We start from the raw sequence: 21417 nt of genomic DNA on the forward strand, positions 1-21417 counted from the left end.
TTACAATGCTCAACGGTTTTTATTTCATACATAGAAAACGTATTAGGAGTAGTGTTTGAAATGACAGAACTCCATAAAATTTTAATGGCAGGTATTCTGGGGGAAAAATAACAGCATTCCATCCACAAATATTTTCAAGGAATAAATATGCATTTATAAATAGTGTAAATTTACATCAAGATTAGAAACAAAACAAAAAATCATAAGTCTGAAGTTTATTCCTTAGTCTATGTGCAACCCATTTATCTGTGACTTGGCTGATAAGTTTATCTAGGAAACTGGAACAAATTTAAACATCATGGCTTAAAAATAACAAGACAGATAAACATAAAAGCTGTAAAAAAAATTCTCTCTCATTTAACTTTTCACATTACAAAATTTTCAGAATAGGTGTTGCCCTCAAGAGAGACTTATATTCCTAACTACCATACAAAATTGACCAGCTAAGCTAGTACTTTTAAAGGGAAAAATCTGAATGAAAAAAGATGATGAAACCAATTCATCAGCCCAAGACAGAATAATACAAAAAGAATGTCTTCAAGTCAGTAGTCTTTGTGTAATGTTGCCAGTTTTTCTCTGATATATACAAAATATGAAAAGTTATTTATAGGTATAGCTAAACCAGCTTTACTTGAACTTATTTATCCTGGAAGAGGAGCAGCTCCACTCCTATCCAGTATTGTTGACACTCCGCACTTGGAAGGTTGCATAGACACAGTTTTCAGTCAGCAGCCACATGGGATAGCCAAAAATCAGTGGTGTAACATAGTGGAAGATGATGTCACATCCTGAATACCAATGATGTTTTTGCTAGTTGTCCATAAAACAATACTTGTCAAGATGAGGATGAAGGCAGTGGAGGGGCCTGAAACGGAAACAACAGATTTTAAACTAGGATAATGATTTTTAAAACTATTTGCTCTAGTACTTCAATGGAAGCAAATTTCAAATCCATCAAAAGCATTAATGACTTGCCAATGAGAGAAAAGCAGAGTTCTGTTGGGTTAACTGAAGAAAATACCAGAGAGCTAATTTTTACTGAAGAACCACCAGGGATAACAGAGTGAGGTCTGGGCAGCTGCAGGAGGGGGTACCACGGCAGTGCACAGGGATAAAAGAAGGGAAAGGAAATTCATATGGTTTTCCAAAGCTGACCACTATTCACGATGTTATGCAGTACTGTGCAGAGAAGAGCTGTACTTATAAAGAACCATAATTTGAGTCGAGTATCTTTTCTGGTTGGTAATTATTATGTTTATTTTTGTTCATTTAAAACAAAAAATTGAGCTGCTAAGTACCAATATTATTTCACCATTTCAAAGTTGCATTATTTTCTCCATGTTTTGCATTTTGCACCGAACAAGTTCATAGAATTTTGTTTTCAAATTCTGAAACACCAACCAAAATCTAACACCCGTCCTTAATATAAAATGCCTCAACAGTAAGTATTAACATGCCATTCAACCTGGAAGATTTATAATAAAGCCCAATGTTATTGCAAACAATGACTACTGATATTTAAATTGAGGGCGGAGGGAAGAGAAGGTCACTGTACAATAATACAAGAATCCTGAAAAGGCCCTCTTGCTTATTCTTAGGATACTGCATCAGAATGCAGTGCATTCAGAGATTAATTAACTCAGCCCAGAAATGGCCCAGGTTCTCTTCTGCTCTGCATAGCTAAAAGAATAATCAAGGCATTGGACATAATAATGGACTTATTTACTGAGTTTCAACATTGGAATAAGAACACTTTCTTAATATATTCACCATTATATTGGATTAACTTACTAATGTGAACTGGTCATAGATTTGCATGAGGTCCTCCATTCTGTATTGTTCCAGCACAACAAAATTATCAAGGTTTCCACTGGCCTTGCGAGCACAGTCTTGGCAATGCACCACGTAGGTCTTTCGTGAGTTACTCTCATTGGTAACAAAAAGTAGGTCAAAAACTTCCACCTATTGCACAGACATAAATGTTAACATACTCATAGCTTTATCCACTTAAAAGATATCAATTCAAAACTAACCCATGGAAAACATTTCAATAAATAAGTGATCAGTCGAAGCAGTATAGCCTGGATATACTGGCTCAGGAAAATTTTCAGTTAAAAGATACATTTTGTGGTAAGTTGTAACAATTTGTGACAACATAATAACAAGCATGCAAGAAGAGAGTCATTGCCTCCTCTCCAAATCCACGGCAATCAAACCAACTGTTATTACTAAGCAATAATTGATTTAGAACTGATGAACCAGATTTGATTAGGAAGCTTAAAGAAACCCATAATAGGCAGTAATCATGATAGAATTCACCCTGCAGTTTGAGAGGGAGAAGATGAAGTCAGATGTATCAGAATTACAGTTGGACTAAATGGAATTAAAGAGGCATAAGAGAGGAGGTGGCCAAAATTGATTGGAAGAGGACACTTAACAGAGATGACGGCAGAACTACAATAGTTGGAAGTTTCTGGGGCAATTCAGAATGTGCAGGATAGATACATACATCCTAAAGATCAAGAAGTATTTTAAAAGGACGATGAGGCATCCATGGCTGACAAGAGAAATCAATTCAGCATATACACAAGAGATGGTATGTAATATAGCAAAATTTAGTGGGAAATTAGAAGATTGGGAAGCTTTCAAAAAAATCAACAGAAGGTAATCAAAAAAGCTATTAGGAGAGAAAAGATTAAACATGAAAGTACACTAGCCAATGATATAAAAGAGCATACCAGAAGTTTTTTTAAAGTATATAAAGAATAAAAGAGAGGCAAGAGTAGATATCGGACAACTGGAAAATGACACTGGATAAGTGGCAATAGGGAATAAAGGAATAACAGATGAACTTAATAAGTACGTGTGTCAGCCTTCACTGTGGAACACACAAGTAGTATGTATGAAATGCACATGTCGAGAGTAGAAGTGAGAGCAGTTGCTATTACTAAGGAAAAGGTGATTGGGAAGCTGAAAGATCTGAAAGTAGGTGAGTCACCTGGACTGGACAGACTACAGCCCAGTGTTCTGAAAGAGGTAGCTGAAGAGATTGTGGAGGCATTAGTAACGATCTTTCAATTTTTCAGTGATTTGGATGATGTAATTGGTCGAGTCTGCAGGAGATCTTAGCGAAATTAGGGGAATGGACAAAGAAGTGGCAAGTGGAATATAATGTAGAGAAGTGCATTCTTATGCACTTTTGTAGAAGGAATAAAGGTGTAGATTACTTTCTAAACAAGGAGAAAATTCAAAAATCAGAAGCGCAAAGGGACTTGGGAGGCAATGCAGGATTCCCTAAATGTTAAGTTGCAGGTTGAATCGTTGGTGAGGAAGGCAAATGCAATGCCAGCATTCATTTCAAATGTACTAGGATGTAAGAGCAAAGATATAATGCTGAGGTTTTATAAGGCATTGATCAGACTACACTTGGGAGTATCATTTTGGGCCCCTCATCTTTAAAATAAAAGATGTGCTGACATTGGAGAGGGTCCAAAGGTTCACGAGAATGATTTCAGGAATGAAAGGGTTAACGTGTGAGGAGCATTTGATGACTCTGGGCCAGTACTCACTGGAGTTTAGAAGAATGACAGAGGATCTTACTGAACCCTATTGAATATTGAAAAGCCAGCTGGAGAGGATGGTTCTAAGACCAGAGGGCACAGCCTCAGAATAGGATCTTATTTGGAACACAGATGAGGAGTTAATTTAGCCAGAGGGTGGTGACTCTGTGGAGTTCATCGCCACTGATGGCTGTGTAGGCAAGGTCACTGCGTATATATACAGAAGTTGATAGGTTCTTGATTAGTTAGGGTGTCAAAGGTTATGGAGAGAAGGCAGGAGACTCGGGTTGAGAGGGATAATAAATCAGAAAGATGGAATGGCAGAACAGACTCAATGGGCTGAAAGGCCTAATTCTGCTCCTATGTCTTAGGACCTCTTATCATTGTGCCTCCCTCTCCTTGTACATGGGCCTGGTTACAATTGGATAATACGTCTCATTTCACAGACAAGTCTTGAAAGACTGGGCTGCCAAAAATGGCAGTGACTGGGTGTAGGCAGCACATGCCCTATTACATGCCTAGGCATCAGGGCTAATTAAAAGGATGATTGAACTGCTGAAACAACAAATTAATCTGCTACCACCAACTAACACCTTACAAGGGTTTTAAGTGCTCAAAGGGTTGATTACTGATGACCATAATAATCAAATGTATTTTGGAAGCAGAAGTAGGCACTGTACAAGGGCTCCCACAGGGGAAGGTGGGTATGGGTGCACATTCTAAATTTTCTGAGTTGCAAAGAGAAGATTGTGGCAAACAGAGATATCAGGATATCAGTAAATGGGAAAGACTATTTGCATTTAAACAGGGAGAAATTGATAAAATTAAAATTACTTTTAAACTTTGGAAATTTGATCATAACAGGTGCTTTGTTGTGTTTCAGATGGAATGAGAGTGCCGGAACTATTAACGATTCTGCTTCATTCAAGCAGAGTGCTGTTGGTTCACTTGGGAAGGATATACAAGGACAATTATACTCCTGCGATCCTTTAATTCTACCACATTCTTTTAATGTTATTCACTTAAAGCCAATTCTACCTTGGATTTGAAATGCAGTTTTTGTTTAAGGGCAATGGAGTGAAAATCAAAGAAAACTTGTGGCTCCTTTTGTGTTACCCTTCTCTTTCCATATACTGACCTCACAAATGCTGCAGTAGTGCGCAGGCTCCTCTTTTCTATGCCCATGCCATGCAATCTCTTTGCCTGCACTAATAAGACCTTCCCTTGACAACTGGCATTGCTTGAGGGTCCTCAGCAGGCAGTATCTGAAGAAAGAGAGGAAAAAACAGATTGGATACTTTTAACATAAGCAAAATGCCATTCCCAGCTATGCTTTTCTTATTGATATTTTTACACCTCAGCCAGAGGGCCAGAGAGAACTAAGGCAGTGAAACAACTTTATGGTCTCTACAATTTTATTGCAGACTGACAGGGAAGGCTTGCAAATGTCCCACATATAAACAAAATTAACATGTGCAATTTAAGAAATTAGTCAAACTTTTGTGGTTGATGGGTTGGCTATCAATTCAGTTCTGTCAGCATTCAGCACCAAGCTCAGAGCTATATGTCCTCTCTACTTATGCATGTTTCCACACTCATTTCAAACATACATACTTCTCTCCACCAGTGAGACATACTTCCTTTGCTCTTTAACTTAGGACCGTAAAGTGCTACGTTAGGGATCGTACCTGAAAAATGCCACATAGAATTAATTTTCTAATTCAAGAAAGGATGTTACTGTACTGAAAGCCATTCAGAGAAAGTTCATTGGATGGTTTATCACAATCTTACAGCGGGTGCTGTAATAGTGTTACAGAAACCGCTACACTACTATGCTGCCCTAGATATATAGATGCTTAACAAGCAAAAGGGTGAAAACTTATTGCAATAGATGAAAATGCCAATTTGAAGTTACAATCAGATTAACTGTATTATATGGCAAAGGATGAGCTTGAGGTGCCGGGTGCAGTTTATCCTATGACTAATATTTATTCAATGAAAACTGGTGAGATTTTTAAACTATATGGTAGTATCATTTAACATAGACATTATGTAATTCTTAACAGGAATGCAAAGTTTTCAATTACTTAATAATCTTAATCACTTTATTTAAACAAAAAAAAGCACACTGAATGTTGCATGATACAAACACAAGAGATCCTGCAGATTCTGGAAATCCAGAGCAACACACACAAAATGCTGGAGGAACTCAAAGGAAATGAATAAGCAGTCAATATTTCGGGCCAAGACCCTTTATCAGGACTGGAAAGGGGGTAAATGCAAGAATGGGGGGGGGGGGTGAGAACAAGCTGGAAGGTGGGAGATGATAAACGGAAAAGGCAAAGGGCTGAAGAAAAAGAGGAGGAGGGGCACCGGGGAGTTGATAAGCAGGTGAGGAGGCAAGAGACAGAATGGGGACAAAAATATCAGAAGTAGGAGAAATCAGCGTTCATGCCATCAGGTTGGAGGCCATCTAAATAGAATATGAGGTACTGCTCCTCCAATCTGAGAGTGGCCACATTGTGGCAGAAGAGGCGGCCATGGACCAACATGTCAGAATGGGAATGGGAATAGGAATTAAAATGATTGGCCACTGGGAAATTCTGTTTTCTGTGGATGGAGCTGAGGTGTTCGACAAAGCGGTCTTCCAATCTACGTCAGTTCTCATCAATGTACAGGAGGCTGTATTGGGGGCATCGCATAAAGTAGACAATCTAACAGATTCGCAGATGGAAAAGCTATTTGGGGCCCTGAATGAAGGTGAGGGAACAGATGCATGGGCAAGTATAGCACTCCTGCTTGCAGGGATAAGTGCTAGGAGAGAGATTAATAGATTAATGGGGAGGGATGAAAGGACAAGGGAATCATTGGGGCGGGAGTCCCGGCAGAAAGCAGAGAGTACAGGGGAGGTAAAGATGAGTTTGGTGGTGGGGTCCCACTGAAGACGGTGGAAGTTGCAGAGAATAATGTGTTGGATGCAGAGGCTCAAGAGGTGGTAGATGAGGACAAAAGGAACTCAATCGCTGTTAAAGTGGTGGGAAAATGGCTAAGTGCAGATGTCCAGGAAAAGGATGAGATGCGGTTGAGGGCAGCATCAATGGAGGAGGAAGGAAAGCACCATTCTTTAAAGGACGACACCTCTGATGTCCTGGAAAGGAAAGCTCATCTTGGGAACAGATGCGGTGGAAATCAAGGAACTGAGAAAAGGGAATGGCATTTTTACACAAGATGGGGGTGGGAAGAGGTATCGTTAAGATAGTCATAGGAATCAGTGGGTTTATAAAACATCAGTAGATAGCTTGTCTCCAGTAATGGAGACAGAGAGAGATCAAGAAAAGGAGGGAAGTGTAAGAAGTAGAATAAGCATAAGGGCAAGGTGGAAACTGGAGGGAAAAGTTGATGAATTTGATGAGCTTTGCATGGGTGCATGAAGCAGCACCAATGCAGTCAGCAATGTAGCAGAGAAAGAATTGGGGAACATTACAAAGGAAGGCTTGGCATGTAGTCTGCTCCACACAACCAACGAAAAGGCAGCACAGCTGGGGCCCATGGAGAATGCAGGAGGAGCTGCTAGAGAAATCTTTGAGGGTGAGGACCAGTTCTACCAGATGGAGAATGGTGGTGGTGGAGGGGAACTGGTCGGTTCTGTTGACATGAAATAAGTGGAGAGCTTTAAGGGTTTCTTGATGGGGGATAGAAGTGTATAGAGACTGGATGTCTATGCTGAAAATGAGACAATCAGGGCCAGGGAAGTGAAAGCTATTAAGGAGCTTGAGACCACATGAAGTGTCACGGATCTAGGTGGGAAAGTACTTAACTGAGATACAAAAAGTGAACAGACATAAGAAAGAAGAAGAATAGCCCTTAACTCAGCTGTGGAGTTGTCAGGGCACCGTCATGACGGTGTTTCCGTAGCAAGCTATTCTTGTTTTTACGAGGCCGAGTTGCTAACTCGACGCTCAACCCAACTTGGATTCGAACTCGGGAACCTTCGCTCCGGAGTCCGGCGCTGATATTATTGTGCCACCAAGCGGGACAGACATAAGAAAGAATAAACCAAAATTAAGATGGCATTTTAAACATTTCAGCACCTCACAAAAGGCTTTAGTTTTTAGGTCTATCTCCTAAATTACATGATAAATTCAAGAATATTTAAATTAAAAATCCAATGTAGGTTCCAGACTAATCAAACCAAATGAAAACCACTTTAAAAATCTCAAATGCTGTTAAGTCAAGGATAGATGGCCAATTCACACTGTTACGAAAACATTTTTAACGGACTAGATAAGGGAAAATGTCTTAAACATCTGAAGTCAAACTAAAATCATCCATTACTCTTACTGCGGAAACACTCACTTGATCATTTCAAAAAGCTTTGGATCGGAAACCTTGATGTTACGTGCCACATTCCAGGACAGATGAATCATAGGAACAATAGATTTCACACTCTGTAACTTGTTCCATTCATATCTTTCTACGGCCAGTTTATATTGATTTGCTGTAGAGTATACAATTAATCTTTAGTTCAAAAGTCAAAACACAGAAAGAACAAATTTCTGAAACAGCTGGACATCAAGTCTGTTTATTATATAAATGCTTTTAGTTCCCATGGCAATAACTCAGTATATACAATATTAGACAAGAGATATATGGATGTTTCATATTTTGTTCTATGAGCACTATCCTTGAATCAGTTTAAAGAAAAACAAGTAATTAAAACGCGAATTCCCCCCTCCCTTAGGAATGATTATTATTTTTCTCATATAACCCTGAAAATAACCTGCTGTTATAAAAGGCATGGATAGCGTGCATTGGTTTGGCAGATACAATTTTCCTACCTGTCAGAGGCCCGACATTCCAAGCAATGTTGTTGCACCATCCAATGGCCTGAACCCAGTGTACTGTACCAGCATTTATCCACACTAGGTCTCCTGGGCGCTGAATAAAGCGATATACTGGTACATTAGCCTCATAAAGATCCTCTAAATTTGGCCACCATGAGCCCAACAAAAAATTTATGTTATTCCTGGCAAAGAAAATAAACAATTTTGAATGTTTGTTCAATATTCTTTCTATTACTTATTACTTCTTTCCAGTACTTTATTTTAATTCCTCCTTCTATACACATCTTCTTCAGTCAGAATAGACAAATTATTTACTACTGTTACTAAACTGAGATTTGCATGACTTAAGAATTGATCTTTCTTGATCTCCATGCCATCACATGAATTGGTTTTGTTCTCTCCCAGCCATTCCCTTGACTGCAATTTAAAATAAGTTTGACTTCTATGTTTTCTTGGTTCAGATACATCATCAACTTGAAATGCTAGCTTTGTTTCTTTCTTCATATATGCTGATTATCCAGGGAGTACTTCCAATATAGATTCCCATTTTATGCTGTTATACAGCAACTGTAAAAAATGAGTGTGTAACTGCCTTTTCAATGGGAGGCAATTACATTCTCCCTTTATACAGTTGCTGGCAGGCACCCTAACATGTTACATACCAGCTCAAGCCCGGAAGTTACAAGCAAGCCCCAGTATCTGAGGATTTAGGAAAGGGACAACACCCTCTCAATCACCAGCGAATATACTCAAACCTAAACTTATGACATGAGGAGAGTGACTCATTGAAGCTTGAGGATGGCTGGACTCAACACTGTCACGACAAACTCAGTTGTAATACTGTTATAGAAGTCATTTCTTCCAGCTGTGTTATACCAGGTAAGACTCCAGCTCCTGGAGAATTTTGCATTTGATTTTTTAGTCTCAATTTTACCGGAATCAAGTGGTGTTATGATATGAAATGCAATCACTCTGTCTGGAAATCAGTTTTGTTATCTGAATTGGAAAAATGCGTAGCTGACCCCAAAATCACCACCAATGTTATTTTTAAATCAAATGTGATAGCATTGCCAATGACCCCTTGTCAGTTTTCTAATGATTACGAATAAACAAATGGAACAACAGCTACGTTTAATGATACTGAATTTTGGCATTCTCCTACTCTTTAGCATGGGTGCATTTTGCACTGGACAACATATCTTCAACATTAGAGATGCAATCATGTTAAGACTCACAGCCACTTCTGAAATGCTCAGACTTAAGGTGGAGTTATTAGAAGGGAAATGAGTCAGGAGTCGAATATGGACAAAAGCAAAATCCTGGGTGACAATTTCAATAGCAGATGAAAAATATAGGGACTATGTAATATTTCTGTAACAGAGACCATATAGTATTGCACTGCAGCAGGATGGAATTGTTGGGATCAAATATTTCCATTTCCAAGGATGACCCAGTCTTTCAATTCAGAAACTCAGGAAGTGAGGCAACATAAATGGAGGGGAATAAACAGGAAACAGTTCAGTCCTTTATCAGGACAGGAACAGACACTTCGAGCAATAACACCTCTGCCAACCATGATGCCAAATTAAAGTAACCCCATCTATGATCCAAACCCTTCCATTCCTTCATGTGTCTAAATAACTCAAATCTAGTCACAAAATACACTTCGAGAGGATAAAATATTATGTCACTTTTGCCAGGGGCCTCCTATGTAATCACTCAATTATGTTTTAACTGTGTTTCAGAATTAAAAATACCCTTTATGTTGTATGTCTTCGTACAACAAAGAAATATTCTTACTTTTCACAGAAGTCATTCATAACTGCCCAGTATGATTCGGGTACAGCAAACCATTCACAATCTCCAGGACCTATATTAATGTTAACAGAGCAGAAATTGTTGTTTTCTTGATGACCTATAAGCAAAAATAAAACACTTTGATTACAAAATGAGTTCATTTCAAATTTATACTATATTTTGTATTTTACAAGCTATTGTATGTGGTATACATTCTCTGATTCTAAATGGAATAGTATTTTCCTAATGTGATCTATAGAATTATTCAACGAAGTTATAGATACACAAAACCTTTAATACATCAAGGCTGAACATGAAACAATTATTTTCTACTTATTTCTATTTTGCTTGTTAGAAGAACTATTCATTTGATAGCATGACTTTCTTTAAAAAATGTTATTCTACCAAAAGGTATGCATAAAGCAATGTTCAAAGGAACTACAGAATATACAGCTGCATTTTTATCTCATTAGATTGAATTCCTGATGAAGGGCCGCAGCCCAAAACGTTGATTGCTTATTCCCCTCAATAAATGTTCCTGACCTGCTGAGTTTCTCCACCATTTTATACTTGTTAATCTGATGCAACATCCTGGTGAATCTCCTCTGCACATTCTCTAAAAGAAACACATCTTTTCTGTAATGTGGTGACCAGAACTCAGGCAGTATTCCAACTAAAGTCAGACCAATGCTTCATGAAGTAGGAGAATAACCTCCCTGCTCTTGCATTCAATGTCCAGACTAATAAAGACCAGTATCCCATATGCCTTGCTAACTAATTTATCAAAATGTACTGCCAACCTTCAAGGATTTCTGGATGGCAAGATACCTCTGTTCCTCAATATTCCCTAGGACCAACTGTTCATCACAATTCCCATACAAACTATTTACATGCAGAGAACCAAAGTGAATCCAGCAGCCCACCCTTGGAAAGTTTTCTAAAAGCCAGTAAAATTCCTAACTCCTGACATCTACTATCTATATATTTGGTCTTCCTTGTTCACATTACGCCTAAATATGCCATGAAGTGTATCAAATTCTTCTGAGGACCTAGTTGCACTGCAACTTCTCAGTTATCTATTCAAACAGCATTTTTAATGACATCATTAAATTTGGTAAATAGGCTTTTATTTTCAAAAGAAAGTCATGCTATCTTCAATTAACCCCAGCTATTTTTAAACACAAAAATTTTGCAGATATTGGTAATGCAGAGCAACGCACACAAAATGCTGGAGGAACTTAGCAGGTCAGGCAGCATCTAAGGAAGGGAATGAAGTTTTGGGTCCTGATGAAGGGCCGTGGGCCAAAATGTGAACTGTTTATTCCTTCCATAGATGCTGCTTTACCTACTGAGTTCCTCCAGCATTTTGCATGTGTTGCTCAGGTATTTTTAGGTGATTATGGATGCATTCTAGGAGCTTTCCATATAGCTGATGTTATATTAGGCGATCTTTCTCAAGCAAATGAACTACTTTAAAAAGCATTGAAACCCTGCAAGTTTGAAATTACAACTAAAAATGATGGACAGACTCAAGTAGCATGTGAAGGGAGAAATTTAACCCTTCAGTTAAATGACCCTTCATCTAAAACTTGTGTTTGATCACTCAGGTCAAATGTTAACTCTCATTTCTTTTTAAATTATTAGAAGCCATACTGCTTTAACAACCTTGGATGAAAGCCACAGGTACAGAATTAGGTAATTCAGTCCATTCAGTGGAGTTTTTTCAACTCCATTCCCTGTGACCCTTGAGCAACTTAACAATCAGGAACCTATCAAATGACAACGTTGCACTTGCCTTCATTACTACCTACTCAACTTGAAAGTTACCCTTAAGGGAATCCCAAACAAGGCTTCCCATGTCCCTTTGTCCCTTCCTACCAAAGTGCATTACTATGCACTTCCCTAGACTGTCTTTCCCAACCTGTCCATGTCCTTCTCCAGGACCCCTGCCTCTGAAACACTACCTATTCATGCACCTATCTTGGTATTACCTGCAAACCTGGCTACAATGACCTGTCCTAACGAAGGGTCTCGGCCTGAAACGTCGACAGCGCTTCTCCCTATAGATGCTGCCTGGCCTGCTGTGTTCCACCAGCATTTTGTGTGTTGTCACAATGCCATCAAGTTTTTTCATCCAGACTATTAATGTATACAGTGAAAAATTACAGATCATGCAGAACTCAACTAGTCACCAGCAGCCATTCTGATAAAGACCCATTTATCCTCATTCTCTGACTTCTGGCAGTCAGCTATCTCCTATCAATGTTCGTGCCCTGCCTTGCCTTGAACACCATGGGCTCTTATCTTGTTTAGCAGCCTCATATGTGTCAAGTTGTCAAAGGCTTTCTGAAAATCCAAGTAAACAAGATCCATCAACACTCCAATGTCTAACTGGTTTGTTACCCTCCTCAAAGAATTCTAATTATCTTTTGCCTCTTTCCATTACATTTGCAATTTGCCAATCCTCAGACTCTCCCAACTCGTGTTTCATGAAAGATCATTAGTAGTGCCTGCACAATCTCTTTAGCTCCCTCTTTCAGAACTCTGCAGAGCAATTCATCTGGTCCAGGTGATTTATTTACTTTCTCCCTGCTAACAGTCACTACACTCACCTCTTCCCAGACTGTCTTGAGTGTCTGGCATATTACTGTGCAGACTAATGCATAGTACCTATTTAGTTGCTTTACCATTTCTCTGCTCTCCATTGCTATTTCATTAGCATCATCTTCCAGTGGTCCAAAGTTTAAAATAAATTTACTATAAAAGTACATGTACTTCACTATATACAACCTTGAGATTCACTTTCTGTGGGCATTCACAGCAAACACAAAAAACACAACAAAATCAATAAAAGGCCACCCACAACAGAACAGACAAACCATGTGCAAAATACAATCAACTCTTCAGATACAAAAAGAAAAATAATAAAAAAAATAAATAGGCAAAAATATCCATAACATAAGATGAAAAGTCCTTGAAAGTGGATCAGTTCAGTGATGAGATGAGCTGAATGAAATTATCCCCGCTGTTTTAAGAACCTGATGGTTAAGGGGTAATAACTTTTACTGAACCTGGTGCTGTGGGTTCTAGCATGGCCTGGGTTATGGGGGCCCCTGAAGATGGACGCTGCTGTCCTGCAACAGCACTCTGTGTTCCTGTACCCAACAAAAGGGAGGCCTTTTCCCATGATGGACTTCTGCCAGTCTTGCCTCTCTTATCATTAAGTCCCTGGGATTTATTACTGTCTTCTGACCTCCTGCAGTACATCTTTACTCTTAATTCTGCTATGTTGTTACTCCTTTATAATCATTCTTCCATAGTCAATAATATCAGAAATTGCTCTTGTAACACTTTAGCATTATTACAAAAGACAATGAATATGAACTTCAATGCTGTTTGATTGTTCAAATAAAAAGTTATCTGCAACAGATTTCATTCTCCACTCGGTAGACAGAGGATGAAAAAATAGTGAAATACTGATAGTCACAAAGAATTGTAAATTATTTTTATTTGGTGACAATCTCAAAACAATAATGATTTACTTAATACACTCTGATTTCTGTTATTGCATATGAATCAATATATTCAAAAATACAATACACATGAAAATCACTACTTCCAGAACAAAACAAGAAAGCTTATTTCACTTATTATTTAGCTACTTCACACAATCACTAATATTGCCGAACACAAAACTCCACTAACCTGGAGTCCTGCTTCCTGGAACTTTCATATACAGCTGGACCGTATTCATTCCAAGAATAGTATGGCCCACATGGCTCAACAGGTTTCCTGCTGAGACCACACGTACAAAGGCAGGCAATTTTGTTAATTCATGTAGTTGCGATTTCCACCTGAAGCAATGAGCAACAAATGTCTAACAGTGCAACAAAATACATACGTAAAAAGCATTAAAGTCATCTGTGCAGTTAGAAACATACAGGTTGACTCAACCATACGTTCAAATTATTTATACGCAAGTTCACTGCCATTGTATTTCTCAACTGCGTCTGCTAAATTGATTTTCTTGGACAAAGGAATCTGCCATTTTCCAAGGACCTCTCTGGTCATTTTTCAAGTTAAAGCAAAGAAAGTAAATATTAGGAGGCTTCCTGATGAAACAAGGTCATAGTCCCAAGTGAACCTTCATCTTCACTGTTGCTACCTGGTTAAAACTACTCGTGTGCCAGTGGATCCGATTCCATTGGTACAGAGAATGGAAACATTATCACGTCCTCTTAGAGCACAGGGATTGGCAAGGCCATGCATTAGGGTTAGAGTTATTATTGTCCTGACTGAGATTCAACAACTCATAGCAGACCACGTCAACATGGTACCTTCCTGATTTGTATCATTCATTAATGATTCCACTGCAATATATTTCCCTGATGAGCAATAAAAAGTAAGTTTTGTCCGTCACAGACTCAAGCCATTCCAAGCCAATTTGCAACCTACTAAGCATTTGAAAGTGCCACATGGAGAAATATAATGACTTTCAATCTCTATTAATAATATAATGCTAGCTGGATGATAAATATTGGGCATTGTCAAATGTCCAAGATTAAAGACAGCAAAGAAAAAACAATTGGTGTTTTTGCAATAAACAAAAACTAGTTTTGAACTGGTCTCCTCAGTGTGAATCTTTCCAAAATTATTCCTGTGGCGACCCACTTTCTGTGCAGGTGAACCGGCTCACAGATAGCCAGCACGCGGGGGGAGACTTTGGTAATGCACCTCTGATGTAATTTCTGCCCGGAGAGGGCGGGCACTAGGGATTAAATGCCAGCACCGCGAAGTTTAAATAAACTAGTCTCGAAACGACTTACCGACTGTGTATCGTTATTTCAGCGCTGTGTGTAGCACACTGCTACACCCCTAAAATTTTTGTTGCCTTCAACTCCCAGCATTTATCAAATTCAGAGTCATGGAAATAGTTTTTTTTTTACCCCCAATCAGTCTTACCCTCAGTCTAGACATCCTCCTGCTCTTCACATACAGTGCCTATAAAAGGTATTAACCCCCCGCCCCCGGAAGTCTTAGTGTTTTATTATTTTACAACATTGATTCACAGTGGGATTTAATTTGGCTTTTTTGACTGATCAACAGAAAAAGACTCCTCTCTGTCAAAGTGAAAACAGATCTCTCCAAAGTGATCTAAATTAATTACAAATATAAAACACAAGATAATTGATCGAATAAGTATTCGCCCCTTTTAGTATCACACACCAAATCATCACTGGTGCAGCCAATTGGTTTTAGAAGTCACATAATTAGTTAAATTGAGATCATCTGTGTGCTTTGAAGGTGTTTCAATTGATTGTAGTAAAAATACACTTGTATCTGGAAGGTCCAATTGCTGGTGAGTCAGTATCATGGCAAAAACTACACCACAAAGACAAAAGAACACCCCAAGTAACTCAGCGAAAAAGTTATTGAAAAGCACAAGACAGGAGATGGATACAAGAAAATTTCCAAGTCACTGAATATCTCTTGCAGTACAGTTAAGTCAATAATCAAGAAATGGCAAGAATATGGCACAGCTGTAATCTGACTAAAGCAGGGTTTACTCAAAAATTGAGTGACCATGCAAGAAGAGGACTCGGGAGAGAGAGCACCCAAGAGACTATGACAACTCTGGAGGAGTTACAAGCTTCAGTAGCTGAGATGGGAGAGACTGCACATACAACTGTTGCCCGGGTGCTTTATCAGCCACAGCTTTATGGGAGAGCAGCAAAGAAAAAGCCACTGTTGAAAAAAACTCACATGAAATTTCGGCTAGAGTTCGCCAGAGGGCACGTGGAAGACTCTGAAGTCAGCTGGAAGAAGTTTCTATGGTCTCATGAAACCAAAATAGAGTTTTCTGGCCATCAGACTAAATACTAAGTTTGGTGTAAGCAAAAATACACCATCCCTACCTCCTGGTGCTGGCTGCATCATACTGTGGGGATGCTTTACTACAGCAGGTCTTGGAAGGCCTGTGAAGGCAGAGGACAAAACAAATACAGCAATATACAGTGACATCCTGGAGGAAAACTTAATGCAGTCTGCAAGAGAACTGTGACTTGGAAGATTTGTTTTCCAGCAAGACAATTACTCCAAGCATAAAGCAAAACTGCACAGGAATCCCCATGTTCACTCCTGATCCCCATACAATCTGACAGAGCTTGAGCAGTTTTGTAAAGAAGAATGGGGGAAAAAACTGCAGTGTCCAGATATGCAAAGCTGATAGAGACCTATTCACATAGACTCAAGGCAGTAATTGCTGCCAAAGGTACATCTACCAAATACTGACTTGAAGGGGGTGAGTAATTATGCATTCAATTATTTAGTGTTTAATAACTGTAATAAATTTAGACCAATTTGTAGAAAATTGCTTTCACGATGACACGAAAGACTTTTCTGATCAGTGTCAAAAAAGCCAAATTAAATCCACTGTGACTCAGTGTTGTAAAACAATAAAACATGAAAACTTCCAAGGGGAAGTGAATTCTTTTTATAGGCACTGTATGTGTAGAATGCCTTGGAATGTTCCTTAATCCTACTCTCCAACGCTTTCTCTTGTCCACATCTAGCTTTCCTAAGATCCTTAAGCTCATTCCCAGCTATCTTATAACTTGCAAGAGCCCTGTCTGATCTTCACTTCTTAAACGTTTTTCTTAACTTCTTTCTTCCTCTTGACTACATGTACCCCTCATGTCACCCTACCATCCTTTCCCTTTCTCACTGGGACAAACCTAACTAGAACATCAATGCAAGTGCTCCCTAAACAACCTCCACATTGCCAATGTACCAGTCCCTTTAATTTGGTTTCCAAATTCTGCAGTAAAATTTTCATTTACCGTAACATTCTGACATTTACCGTAACATTTGTTTCCAGCTTACACTCCTAAGTTCCTGCCTAATAGCATCATGATTAGCCATCCCCCAATTAGCCATCCCATACTATCTGTTCCTATCCTTTATCTATGTTAAAGGTCAGGGAGATGTAGTCTAGATTTTTCAATGCAGAGAGATCTTAATGGGTTTAAAGGTAAGGCATTCCCCACAAGATATCTTTTCTCGCAGAGAATACTGTGTCATTGGACCTGTTCCTGAAGCTGCAGTGGAAGAAGAGGGAGATTCTTGAGACGGGAATGGAAGATTGCTGGGCATAGGTAAGATTGCTAAACTGAGTCTACAATCAGATCAGCAAGTGACCTACTCCTGTTCCAAATTTATATATTTCTGCATGTTTCTAGTATCCAGAATCAATAATATAAAAATTAATAATCATGAACCTATATTTCAAAATATGTACAAGTATTCAACCAAAATCAAACAATTAAACTAAAATAACGATCTTTTCTACCAAGCATTCTATAATTCCTAGTCAAATGAACAGATCTGCAATTCCTGTACCACATTCAACTGCAATTTTTTCCAGAACAAGAGCTAGGGAATTTCAGTTTCTGTGGGAAACTGGTGGCACTACTCCAAATCAAATTTTGGACATTAGTATTGACAAAGATGTTCGGAAGCTCACTGCAGCTACAGTGAAAAATGGCAGCAGTTCCATATGGAACAGAGAGCTAAATCAAGACTATAGTTATTTCCAAATGCATACAGTTTTTGTTTATCTGGTCCAAGATAATTCTAACATCTTTGGAAATTAGATGCTGCCTATGCCATTTGTTTATTCAGTAATGTTATTTGCACTCTACTAAAGGTATCCAGAATATCACTTTCATAAGTATTGCATTCCAGATACTTGCCACTCAGTGAAAAAAGCACCCCCCTTAATCTCTCCCCTCTTAGCCTAAATCTACATCCTGTAATTTTATCTACCTCTAATATAATTAGCAAGGATTCATCAACTGATCTCAGATGGTAGCAAAGGCATTTATGATACCTGGATTTTCTTGGTTTACTCTCCCCTACAACTGTCATTTCTTTACAACTTAAAATAATCCCTTTTAAAAACTTGTCATTTCTGATAAAAAGGACACCAACCTGACATTTTAACTTATTTCTTTTTAAATACATGTTGTCTGTTGAGTATTGCCAATCTCTCTGTAGCTACCCTAAGCACTACACAAACACTTTAAAATGTTACCTCTTGAAACTTTTGCTCCTGATGTACCATTTGAGTACTTCATAAACTCAGCTCAATTAATACAGGTGGTCCTTTTCCAGTAATACTCTTCTGGTATCATATCACAATTATAAACATCATTAACATAGCTAGACATCAAATGTCATTTTTTAAATTATTGAACATTTTGTAAAGTCACACAAAAATGGCACTTACTTTTTCTCATCTGACAAATCAATGTTGGTCCCAAATTTAATGGTTTTAAATGGACCTCTCCTCTTTTTGTTACCACTGTTTAAAAAAACGAAAAGTAACCAATGTAAGTGTTATTAAAATGGTTATTTCTTAAACTTTTGATATTTCAATTGAAAAACTTACTTATCAGAAGATGTGGATTCACTATCCGATTGGTCTTTGTGATGGCTATTTCTTTTCTCATTTTCTTCCTGCGAGTAAAGGATTGTGAATTACAAACTGATATACGTGTATCTTCTTAAAACATCTGACCTTCCAATTTTATCATCAATTACAAAATTCACATTGAACAACTACAGAGGGTTTGTGAAAATATTCTTCAGCAAAAAAACCTCATTTTAAGATTTTGGATTACTATTGTGTTTCAGTAATCTTTAATTAGATATTGTTATTTCACTATACCTAGAATGAGATAGAAGCTTCTGAAATCACATATAAATGTTATACTTCTAGAAAAGAATCAGAACAGGATGTTTGGTCATTAAAACACAAATGAAGGATAGAATCTAATAGAAATGGAGAAAAGAGCAAAATGATTTTGTAGTTCTAATCATTATTTTTTTAAAAACCAATTTTAAAGGAATAAAATCTGACCAACATAAAATACATTTCATGTTGCTATGAGCTAAACTCAAGTCTCTGCCAGTGGAAGACTAACCCGCAATGATTCCTGGAATGATGAGGCCTGGTATTGTGCATATTTGGCAATGGTGGTGTGTGATCTACTACTCTCACAGCGCCAAATCTTCTTCGTTCCAGTGGAGTCCCAGTTTTCATCTGCTGGCTGTAACAGTTGTGTTCGCACTTCCACTAAATGGTCATTATTTGCTTCTACCAAAGTTTTGGTGGAAAATAGACCTAGGTCTAAAAAGGAAGGTTAAAAATTGAGTTTGTACACAGTAATTATTGCTAGAATTATGAAAAATGAATTTTCACAAAACTAAAAATTCACTATATAAAAAAACGATTATTTCAGGACAGCAAGTGACAGAATAACAATAGAGAAGTGAGAATTGGGCTACATTCCTCTTAGAAGGTGAAGGTATAGGGAGGGTCTAAGAGCTTACTTTCCTTTAATCAATTTATATAAATTCGGAGGTCAGCTCCAACTTTCCTTACTTAAATTTACCAGACTCTTAAGCAAAACTGTTGACATCGTTCACAGGTGCTTTATAACAGAACTCTGAATATTAATAACATTACCCTGATAGATCATCATAGCAACTTCAAAAAACAAATACCCCTGTAATACCCACAATGAAAAATTCTCCAAAGACTGATCCCTACAAGAGTCATGAGAGAAAAGTTACTTCGGACTCTTCAGATTTTTGATCCAAATGAAAAAAGGAATGGAGATATAATATTGCTTATTTTGATATATAAAAACAGTACTCAAGGCAACATTTTCACTACCTCTGTATACATGACAATAATAAACCAATTCCAATTACAAGGCTTGTTGTTTGGTGAATTATAGTTGATACAGATTGAGAACTCACTGCCATATTTGAAGTGTTATTAAACTTTTCCATCTTTGCAATTTATACATTGCTTGAACATTCCCTTTGCGTTATTTGAATTGATCTACTATACATAAGGCCATTCCTTAACTTTGCTTCTGATGAAGTGTTTTAAGAAGTGTGAGTGCTGGAATAATTCATGTTTTCTCTTTTTAGTTGAAAGGCACTTGGTTTTACATATTCTAGGTTTCTTTTGCCTCTCACCTGGTAATGACTTCATAAGGTCAAAACTTTTAAAAGTCAAAAAAGCAGGACAAATTTTTTCGCCTGGTCAGACTGTAGCCAATTTGTCATGAATAAATTTTGACTGTTGTTCTGTATGCATGCACCAGCAGATAGGAGTCAAGCTCAAATTTACGTCAAAATCAAGATTATAAAATAATTCTTGCTCCAAACTACCAATAAATCTACTAATAACTTTGGAGTGGTATTTATTTTAAAGCTCAATGCTGCTACTTTTGGTGGCCATGTAAGATTAAAATTACATTTCCCTGTTGCATAGGACATGTTGTAAGACAGATAGGATATCATCAACAAAAGTGAACTTATACTGGAAAATAAGAGTTAATTTTTACTAATGATATTCTACCTACATGAACATGAATGAGGTGAAACTCAAATTACATTGCAAGAGAGCACTTACATCACCAATTACTCCAAAGGAATCTCTGAGACAGTCATATAGTCAAATTATTTAGTTTCAATAATACACCCTCAAGATCAATTTTTGAAGAAAAAGTTTGTAAACCTTTTACAATGGCCTGGTTTTCTGCATTAATTACTCAAAATGTGGTCTGATGTTACAATAGACAAATACAATCTGCATAAACTAGTAACAAATTATTGTATTTTTCATGCCTTTATTAAACATTGTTTAATCCCTCACAGTCTAGACCGGAAAAAGTATGTGACCCCTTGTATTTAATAACTTGTAGAACCTTGTTTAGTAGCAATAACCCTAACCAAACATTTCCTGTATCTGTTGATCAGATTTGTACAACAACAAGGAGGAATTTTAGACCATTCCTCCATACAAACTGTTATCGATTATCGAAATTAATCGATTATTTCTGGGATACTTTGCATGAACAGCCCTCTTCAGATCAAGCCACAACATCGCAATTGGGTTAAAGTCTGGACTCTGATTGGGCCAGTCCAAAACATAAATGTTCTCTTTAAAAAAAAAATTCTGTTGTTGATTTATTTGTGTTTTGGTCTTGTTGCGTCATGCAACTTCTATTAAGCTTTATGTGACAGAGTGCTACTCTAACACTCCCCTGTAAAACGTCTTAATACAATTTGGAATTCATTGTTCCCTCAATGGCTGCAAGCTGTCAAGACCCTCAGGCAGCAAAGCAGCCCTAAACCAT

At 37.8% G+C, this 21417-nt stretch overlaps 1 protein-coding gene across 2 annotated transcripts in view; it reads right to left on the bottom strand.

The window, feature by feature from the left end:
• kdm6a (lysine (K)-specific demethylase 6A) overlaps positions 1-21417 on the bottom strand; it is a 216224-nt gene continuing 194807 nt past the window's right edge. For both annotated transcript variants that reach the window (XM_073045508.1, XM_073045507.1), the window contains 10 exons: positions 19186-19391; positions 18651-18718; positions 18489-18563; positions 13907-14055; positions 10205-10319; positions 8399-8586; positions 7917-8058; positions 4699-4825; positions 1792-1962; positions 1-865 (listed from right to left, as the gene is read on the bottom strand). In XM_073045508.1, coding sequence (XP_072901609.1) covers positions 836-865; positions 1792-1962; positions 4699-4825; positions 7917-8058; positions 8399-8586; positions 10205-10319; positions 13907-14055; positions 18489-18563; positions 18651-18718; positions 19186-19391 — 1271 coding nt within the window. In that variant the 3' untranslated portion in view covers positions 1-835. The remainder of the gene's footprint in view (positions 866-1791; positions 1963-4698; positions 4826-7916; positions 8059-8398; positions 8587-10204; positions 10320-13906; positions 14056-18488; positions 18564-18650; positions 18719-19185; positions 19392-21417) is intronic.

This window comes from Hemitrygon akajei, chromosome 5, assembly GCF_048418815.1.
Source record: "Hemitrygon akajei chromosome 5, sHemAka1.3, whole genome shotgun sequence".
Taxonomy (NCBI): Eukaryota; Metazoa; Chordata; class Chondrichthyes; order Myliobatiformes; family Dasyatidae; genus Hemitrygon; species Hemitrygon akajei.